Raw genomic sequence first — 10,294 nt, forward strand, 5'->3', positions numbered from 1 at the left:
AAAAGCGGAAATCTAAGGAGCAGGTATATGAAAATTTTGATTGCTGTTCAGCGATAGTGTGACAATTTTAAATGGTTGTGAATTTTGAGGTGTAGATAAAGTTAAAATCTGCTGCAAACTTCTGTAAATGACCACTGGCACTGTTTCTTGAGCAACACTCAGCATTCTGGGGACTCACTGGCACACGGCAACACGCGATGAGGACTTTGATCTTGAGTCCGGGGAGTGTGTGCCAGTCGGCCATATTTGGAAGTTTGACCTGGAGTAATACGGACAACGTAATTTTGGGGTGAAATGTAAATTTTCAAAAATTCAAATTGAGCTTGCCATGCTCAACTTTCTCGCCAAAACTGAAAATCTCAGAAATGCAAGATCAGAACCAGCGAAGAACTATCGCGGGAAAGTAGTGAAAAAAAGCAGCGGGAAATTGCTATTCGCAATTTCCAGATATATATAAAACACGAGTAGAGCTGTCACATCCTGAACAGGAACCAGAGCGATTGCAAACAAAGCAGAGACAAATAAGAAGTGGACCAGAGTAACCTCATATGTGACTTAAGTAGGCGACTGTTACATAGATTTATTGTAAAGTTCCTGACGATTAACATAGTTGGGAAAACGTTTGAAATTTATTTTTTATCGAAAATTACTCCAAAAAATTTTTGTTTGATCAATAACGCTAATAATTAATAATATTTTTTTATGTTAACCACACTATTTTAGATTCACTTCATGTCTTGCGATTATGCTGAAGGTTTGTCTCCCTATGAAAACAAAGGTGAAGTAGGAATGCCCGAAATTTATGACGAAACTGATTCAGTTAATAAGAAAGCAAGACGGCTTGCCGCCATGATTAAAGAAAGCAGCTATACGGTTTTGCACACGGGAGCAGGAATCTCAACATCTTCGGGTATCCCTGATTTTAGGGGGCCCAAAGGAGTGTGGACACTCGAAAAGCTTGGTGAAAAGCCGTCAGTTAATGTTTCTTTCGATACTGCTCGTCCAACGTATACCCACAAAGCTATAAATAAGCTTGTCCAATTGAACTATGTTAATTTTGTCGTCAATCAAAATATTGACGGTCTGCATTTAAAAGCTGGTACATCAACTGAGGTGATCGCTGATATGCACGGCAACGTTTTCATCGAACAGTGTCATAAATGCAGGCGGAAATTTATAAGAGAAACTAGTGTACCGACTGTTGGATTGAAGTTTACCGGAAATAAGTGCCCATTTTTCAGCGGAAATTCGGAAAAGTTACGATGTCGCGGTAAAATGAAAGACACGATTCTGGATTGGGAAGACGAATTACCAAACAAAGAGCTGAATAATGCTGTTACAAATTCAAAAAAAGCTGAATTGTCTATATGTCTCGGAAGTTCACTCCAAATTTTACCTTGCAACGAGTTTCCTAAGTTGACGAAAAAGAATAGAGGAAAATTAGTTATTGTTAATCTCCAGCGAACACCGTTAGATAAATTTGCAGACCTACAAATATTTGGAAAAGTGGATGAAGTTATGAAAATAGTTAACGACGAATTAAATCTAGACGTAAGTTGATTTGCAATACAGTAGATAGGACTTAGAAGATTAATTAGACACTTTGCTGAAATAGACTAGTGTACTAAAATGTTATTTGACTTCTTTCTTAAACATATCTGTTAGTGTTGTTAGCTGAAATTTGATATTTTGAGTCTTGTTGTCATTGAACATGAAATTTATATTTTCGAGTTTTGAAATGAAAAGCTGTAATTAAAACGAACAGTATTTAAAATTCATAAAATTGAGCGTCCTTGATCTTTGGATCAGTATAATGTGGTTTATGTTGTTTTTCTTTGGCCTAATTGTTAGATAGCCACAGAAGTGGACAAAACGATCTTAATTTAGTTTTTTACTCAAGTGGAGGTGCTATAAACCTCGATATTCAAAATGATTTGGTGTTATAGATTTTCATCAAAAAAATTATGTGTTGTTCTAACCATGACACCAAAACACTGCAAAACAACCATAGAAGTCATTATCCACGTTTTTTGAGTTTGTTGGCATATCTTCATTAATCATTGACTATTATTAAATAATAATTGACCCGCGAATTTTCAGCTTTTGAAGTGATTTTTCTGTTCTTAGTGTTCGATTGTTAGAAAATGTGACATGTGCACATGTGACATGTGCACATTTAACACCGACATGTGCACATACCTTAACTAAACGGAAGGATTTCTTTGGTAATTTTTTTTTTTTTGAAATTTAACCATTCTTAATTCCTTCTTGTAACATAAAAATGATGCATATGTGAGGTCGGGAAAAAGAAGAAGAGCCTTCAAAATTTGACTATTACGCACTAGATATTTAACTACAAATTTCGACTATCATTGGTTCAGTCGCTGAGCGGAACAAGAATAACAAACATTAAACAAGCTAAATATTATCATAGTTGTACTTGCAAAACAAGTGTCTTATAATGGGTAGAATTTTTCATGTAAACAACTTCTCTTAAACCTTCTGGACATTTCAGCTGCTAACAAGCTCAATTTCCCAAAGTTTTAAATTAAATCACCTTCTAATTATGCTTTTGGTTTCGGAATTTGTTATCATGCTGAAGATGTATTTTTTGTTTAGACAATGAGTTGGCTCTGCATGTCCAAGCTAAATTCTATATTAGCATAGCTATGCTGTGCATGTAAGCTTAAGCGCTGAGATCATCGTTTTGGTGCCTATTCGTTTTTCAAGCTTGAATATTTAAGCTGAAGCGTGTTTCGGAATGTTTTGTTCCATTGTTTGCACTTGCGAAAGCAATTTTCTTCTAATCGGGAACTAGTTTCTTTCCCATAAACTGATTATATTACATGTGAAGTTGAAATTGAAGTTACTTTTTGGTGAAACTTATCAACATCGAGAACTATCGCGGGAAAGTAGTGAAAAAAAGCAGCGGGAAATTGCTATTCGCAATTTCCAGATATATATAAAACACGAGTAGAGCTGTCACATCCTGAACAGGAACCAGAGCGATTGCAAACAAAGCAGAGACAAATAAGAAGTGGACCAGAGTAACCTCATATGTGACTTAAGTAGGCGACTGTTACATAGATTTATTGTAAAGTTCCTGACGATTAACATAGTTGGGAAAACGTTTGAAATTTATTTTTTATCGAAAATTACTCCAAAAAATTTTTGTTTGATCAATAACGCTAATAATTAATAATATTTTTTTATGTTAACCACACTATTTTAGATTCACTTCATGTCTTGCGATTATGCTGAAGGTTTGTCTCCCTATGAAAACAAAGGTGAAGTAGGAATGCCCGAAATTTTTTTTAGTAGGAATGCCCGGAATTTTCAGCTTTTGAAGTGATTTTTCTGTTCTTAGTGTTCGATTGTTAGAAAATGTGACATGTGCACATGTGACATGTGCACATTTAACACCGACATGTGCACATACCTTAACTAAACGGAAGGATTTCTTTGGTAATTTTTTTTTTTTGAAATTTAACCATTCTTAATTCCTTCTTGTAACATAAAAATGATGCATATGTGAGGTCGGGAAAAAGAAGAAGAGCCTTCAAAATTTGACTATTACGCACTAGATATTTAACTACAAATTTCGACTATCATTGGTTCAGTCGCTGAGCGGAACAAGAATAACAAACATTAAACAAGCTAAATATTATCATAGTTGTACTTGCAAAACAAGTGTCTTATAATGGGTAGAATTTTTCATGTAAACAACTTCTCTTAAACCTTCTGGACATTTCAGCTGCTAACAAGCTCAATTTCCCAAAGTTTTAAATTAAATCACCTTCTAATTATGCTTTTGGTTTCGGAATTTGTTATCATGCTGAAGATGTATTTTTTGTTTAGACAATGAGTTGGCTCTGCCTGTCCAAGCTAAATTCCATATTAGCATAGCTATGCTGTGCATGTAAGCTTAAGCGCTGAGATCATCGTTTTGGTGCCTATTCGTTTTTCAAGCTTGAATATTTAAGCTGAAGCGTGTTTCGGAATGTTTTGTTCCATTGTTTGCACTTGCGAAAGCAATTTTCTTCTAATCGGGAACTAGTTTCTTTCCCATAAACTGATTATATTACATGTGAAGTTGAAATTGAAGTTACTTTTTGGTGAAACTTATCAACATCGAGAGTGCTTCCCACTTGCCTAGAGGAAACCGGTTGTCTCTGTACTCTTAGGTTTGCGGTTGGAGTCACGTCCGGACTTTATTTTATTTCAGCATGTATGAAATTATAAAATGTTCCGGTAAATATTTAAATGTCGTCGTTTTGTTTTTCTGCTTCCATTTTGTCGGCATAGTTGCTTCATTGTAGGTTTTTTTGTGGGTCGGCAATTTGCGTCGTAGATTCAAGTGTTTTGGATGTATTGACGGCATACAAGGTACTTGCGAGTGCCTTCAGACTGAAGCAATACGATGGTACCGCAGACGAAAAATTCAAAGTGTACATCAGCAAATCGTTGAATGAGACCGAGCACGAACAAGAACGCAAAATCTTGAAAAAAAAGAAGAAGTCTGATCGAAGAAAACACAGATCCTAGCCGATTAAAAGTTCGTAATTTAGAACTCTACCTAGATGGAGCAGTAGTAGACTTGAGTGAATGTTGACTTTCTTTGAGTTACGAAACTGACCAATTTACCGATTATTCGATTCTTACTTTCAATACCCGAAGCTTATTGAACTCAAGTAGGCGCACATCTCTATCAAATTTTGTCTTCACTAACAACTTTGACATCATCTGTTTAAGCGAAACATGGCTCACAATTAACATCAGCGACTCCGAACTATTCCTCCCTGGCTTCAATATCTTTCGTTCTGACAGAAACACCAAACAAAATGAAAAAACAGCCCACGGTGGGGTCCTTATTGCAACAAACTACACTAAAATGCTATGAAATCTCATTTCCTGACCAATTTCAAGGTTATTGCACCGCTATAATCTGGGAATCTTCCGAAGGCACATTACTAATTGCCACATGCTATTTCCCTCCCCCTCCTAACAGCAAATATTATCTGGAGCCCTTCCGCATTTGTCAGCTAATGGACTTCTTGTCAAACTGCAATGCAAATCATCGTATAATAAACGGAGACTTTAATCTTTCTTCAATTGACTGGTCCATTCAAACCTCAGAACCGCTCCATCAATGTATACTTGACAAAATAGATAAATTAAGCTTAACTCAAACTGTTCATTTCAAAACAACGAACGCTAATATACTTGACTTAGTCCTTGTTAGCAACCAAGTTGAAATAATCGACACCCTACCACTCGACGTATTTACTGCACCAAAATCTGATCACAAACCTATTAACTCAAAAATCCGCATAAAGGAACTCGAGAAAAACTCCACATTTAGTAAAACCAGTTTCTATAGCTATTGCAAAGCTGACTTCAACGGTTTAAACGAGGCGTTTTCAATCAACACCTTGTCACCTTACTGCTGGTCAAATGTTACAAAAATAGTCGAACTTTGGTACGAATGGATTCATAGCTTTCTGCCAAAATTCATCCCGCGTAGAACTCAACATAGACAAAATCTTCCTCCCTGGATAACTCCTGAGACGTAAAACTCAATGAAACGTCTGTCAACATTACGCAAACAAAAAGGTTCACAATGTGCCTCGGTGTTTGCAATGAATGAAAAGGTACAAACCGCCGTAGAGAATAACAGAAGCGAATACGAACAACATCTGTCTAACTCGCGTGATACTAAAGCCCTTTTTAAAATACTATAGAAAGTTCCGTAACTCAGAACTACCTTCCGTCATGAAACTTGATAATTCAGTTGCAAAAACCTTGCCAGAACAAGCTAATCTATTCGCCAAGTTTTTTAACTCAGCATTTATAATCTCTTCTCAACCATCCTGTCTTGAAAAACAAGAGCACTCAGTTAAACAAATAATTCATAAAATAGAACCAGACAGGAATCTGATTGCCAAACTGTGTAATGATCTAGATCTAAGTAAGTTGAGAGGTCCCGATCTACTACCTCCTGTTTTATTTAAGCGTTGTAGTGAATCTTTAACGCCCTCTCTCTACCATATCATATATAAAGCAGTCCAGACCTGTTGTTTCCCTGATCAATGGAAACACTCTATTGTCAGCCCAATATTCAAAAAGAAAGGAAGCAAGGCCTCGATAAGTAACTACAGACTAATATCACTACTTAATATTGCCAGCAAAATCTTCGAAAAAGTTCTTTTCATCGATCTATATAAACAGCTAGAACCTTGCACAACAACCAATTAGGATTTCGCGCGAAAAGGTCAGGGATCATCCAAATGCTGCTCTATCTTGATAACGTATATTCAGCTATAAGCAAAAATGAAGTAGACGTAATATATACCGATTTCGAGAAAGCTTTTGACAAAGTAGATCACGGTACTCTGATTGATAAGCTCTACTCGCTGGGAATCAGAGGCAAAATTTTAAAACTAATTTATAACTACCTGACAAATAGAACACAATGTGTCAAAATCAAAAACTGTCTGTCCCAATCATTCTATGTCACAAGCGGTGTTCCTCAAGGATCAATACTCGGGCCATTGTTTTTTCTTGTCATGATTAACGACCTACCAAGTGTATGTAAACATTCCACCAGCTTTCTATACGCAGACGACGCAAAGTTCGTACGAATTGGTACACTTAACGCAGATTTTCAGAAAGACCTAAATAACATCTTCACGTGGACTCAACAAAACCAGATTGCGTTCAATGCGTCAAAATGCACTCACCTACCGGTTAAACTTGCCACAAGTAGCGACTTTTACTTCGACTCAATTTCAATTAAGAAAGTCTCAGAGGAAAAAGACCTAGAACACAATGTGTCAAAATCAAAAACTGTCTGTCCCAATCATTCTATGTCACAAGCGGTGTTCCTCAAGGATAGTTGGTAAATTTCTTTTCAAATTGACTGCTAGTGCGTCATAATTGGCTTGCGTCACTTAGTTTCTATAGCTATTGCAAAGCTGACTTCAACGGTTTAAACGAGGCGTTTTCAATCAACACTTTCTCACCTTACTGCTGGTCAAATGTTACAAAAATAGTCGAACTTTGGTACGAATGGATTCATAGCTTTATGCCAAAATTCATCCCGCGTAGAACTCAACATAGACAAAATCTTCCTCCCTGGATAACTCCTGAGACGTCAAACTCAATGAAACGTCTGTCAACATTACGCAAACAAAAAGGTTCACAATGTGCCTCGGTGATTTCAATGAATGAAAAGTTACAAACCGCCGTAGAGAATAACAGAAGCGAATACGAACAACATCTGTCTAACTCGCTTGATACTAAAACCCTGTTTAAATACTATAGAAAGTTACGTAACTCAGAACTACCCTCCGTCGTGAAACTTGATAATTCATTTGCGAAAACCTTGCCAGAACAAGCTAATCTATTCGCCAAGTTTTTTAACTCAGCATTTATAATCTCTTAACCATCCTGTCTTGAAAAACAAGAGCACTCAGTTAAACAAATAATTCATAATATAGAACCAGACAGAAATCTGATTGTCAAACTGTGTAATGATCTAGATCTAAGTAAGTCGAGAGGTCCCGATCTACTACCTCCTGTTTTATTTAAGCGTTGTAGTGAATCTTTAACGCCCTCTTTCTACCATATCATATATAAAGCACTCAAGACCTGTTGTTTCCCTGATCAATGGAAACACTCTATTGTCAGCCCAATTTTCAAAAAGAAAGGAAGCAAGGCCTCGATAAGTAACTACAGACCAATATCACTACTTAATATTGCCAGCAAAATCTTCGAAAAAGTTCTTTTCATCGATCTATATAAACATCTAGAACCTATGTTGCACAACAACCAATTCGGATTTTGCGCGAAAAGGTCAGGGATCATCCAAATGCTGCTCTATCTTGATACCATATATTCAGCTATAAGCAAAAATGAAGAAGTAGACGTAATATATACCGATTTCGAGAAAGCTTTTGACAAAGTAGATCACGGTATTCTGATTGATAAGCTCTACTCGCTGGGAATCAGAGGCAAATTTTAAAACTAATTTATAACTACCTGACAAATAGAACACAATGTGTCAAAATCAAAAACTGTCTGTCCCAATCATTCTATGTCACAAGCGGTGTTCCTCAAGGTTCAATACTCGGGCCATTGTTTTTTCTTGTCATGATTAACGACCTACCAAGTGTATGTAAACTTTCCACCAGCTTTCTATACGCAGACGACGCAAAGTTCTTACGAATTGGTACACTTAACGCAGATTTTCAGAAAGACCTAAATAACATCTTCACGTGGACTCAACAAAACCAGATTGCGTTCAACGCGTCAAAATGCACTCACCTACCGGTTAAACGTGCCACACGTAGCGACTTTTACTTCGACTCAATTTTAATTAAGAAAGTCTCAGAGGAAAAAGACCTAGGAATAATTGTAAAATCGGATCTAGGCTGGACATCGCATATTAAACTTAGAAGAGGAAAAGCCCTCAGCACTCTATGCATGCTGAAGCGCAACCCACTGCCTCTTAATATCAAGACCAAACTTAATCTGTTCAAATCCATGGTAATTCCAGTTTTGCTATACGGCTCAGCGTGCTATCAATTGAACGTCGAAGAAATGAAAATCTTAGGTGTTCAACGCAATGCATGCAAATGGATTGCAACAGATCCTAATTACAAAACTTCGCTTCAGCGTCTAGGAATACTGCCTTTACCCATGTACATTCAGCTCAATAATTATTTACTTCTACTATCTAAAATCCTCAATAATCACTACGACTTCAATTTTTCTGACCGTTTTCCGCCAAAAAATGACCTAGCTAATACAAGATCTCGTTTATTTGAATGTACACGCCCTGCAAAATTTGTTTGTGAAAAAAATTTCTGGTTTCATGCAAAGAGGCTGGCTAATTTGGTTCCTCAAAAAGTGGACTTTACCAACACGATAGGACTCAAAGGACGGTTGCTGCAATGGATGTGGGAGCATTTCGAGAAAAGATTCGATGACTCCAACCCCTGTAGCTGGAAAATTCTGTGCGACTGTACCCGAAACAACTGCAGAAATATGTCTAACTAACTTAACTGAAACTGTGGGGGAAAACCCTTGCGTACGCTAAATTCATATTCTTATTATTATTCCTTATATTTATAAAATTAATAGCACTGACTTGTATATTTTTTGTTTTTGTTTCGCTTAAAAGCGTTATCCGGCCTGATGATGTATCGGCTTCGTTGCCTTGATTTGTGATCATTCGAGGGCGAAAATTGATTGAATAAAAAAACCTAGTTTTTCTTGCCAAAGCTCAAAATTTTAAACTTAGGCGAATCAAAAACTTGCAAAAGTTTGCAGAAAAATATAGAGACATTTTTTGAAAGTTTCTTTTGGATTGTTTTTGTTTTTTTTCTCGTCAATTTTTCTGCGTAAACTGTTTTCCAATTGGCCTATTTACCGAAGCAAAGCTTGTGTGATCTGACGAACTCTCTTTTTTCCAACCTAAATCGCAAGTATTAGTGCTCTTTTTAAAAGTGCTCTTTTATTGCAGTATATGCATAAGATCAATAACCAGCGATTAAGTACAGCAAATGCTTAGGATATTAATACACTTTATTGTATAACAATTAGCACTTTAGCTTCAAGGTAATATGGTTCTGGTGCGTAGAGCTGGGGAAGGAGAACAGCAGCAAAATAAGAGGGTTCGAACCTCATCAGGGTCGCATTTTTTAATGTTTTTTTCGTATACTAGTTAAAAAGCGTCTGCTCTTTAAAATGAGGCATGTTAGTTGGTAAATTTCTTTTCAAATTGACTGGTACTGCTAGTGCGTCATAATTGGCTTGCGTCACTTAGTAGTTAAGTAGACTCATAATTGGCGTGCGTCACTTAAGAAATTTTGTAAACTCAAAGTTCTACTCACTCAGTTTTTCCCAGTAGCGTTGTCGGTCATATTTTTGCTTTTGTATGCGAAGTGCAACTTCGACTCTGTGTTGACTATGATTGTCAAGTAGATCTAATTTCTTCTTTTTTTTCGTTCAAATTTTTATCAAACCATTGAAAAAAACGACACTAATGTGAAAAAAATTGGTTTGTATTTTTTAAGACTGGTCGAACGTTCTGTGCTGTTTGCACAGTAACCGGCTATCCTTGTTTCATTGTGCTGGTGCAGGTTCTTCTTCTTCATTGTGCTGGTGCAGTATCTTCTTCTTCAATTTAAAACTGTCCCAATGTTTTTACCCCTGCGATAAGCAACGGTATTGCAATCGGGTACTAGTCGTTGTTTTCCGTAAACAACTTTGTTCACAGGACTCTCCTCAT

At 36.6% G+C, this 10,294-nt stretch overlaps 1 protein-coding gene across 1 annotated transcript; it reads left to right on the top strand.

Annotated features, from left to right (window-relative positions):
• Positions 1 to 726: 726 nt before the first annotated feature.
• LOC134842336 (NAD-dependent protein deacylase sirtuin-6-like) lies at positions 727 to 1,727 on the top strand. The gene has a single exon (XM_063858622.1). It carries the CDS (start codon positions 733 to 735, stop codon positions 1,558 to 1,560), a length of 828 nt encoding a protein of 275 aa, XP_063714692.1. The 5' UTR covers positions 727 to 732; the 3' UTR covers positions 1,561 to 1,727.
• Positions 1,728 to 10,294: the final 8,567 nt, after the last annotated feature.

Source organism: Symsagittifera roscoffensis, chromosome 3, assembly GCF_963678635.1.
Source record: "Symsagittifera roscoffensis chromosome 3, txSymRosc1.1, whole genome shotgun sequence".
NCBI classification, from domain to species: Eukaryota; Metazoa; Xenacoelomorpha; order Acoela; family Convolutidae; genus Symsagittifera; species Symsagittifera roscoffensis.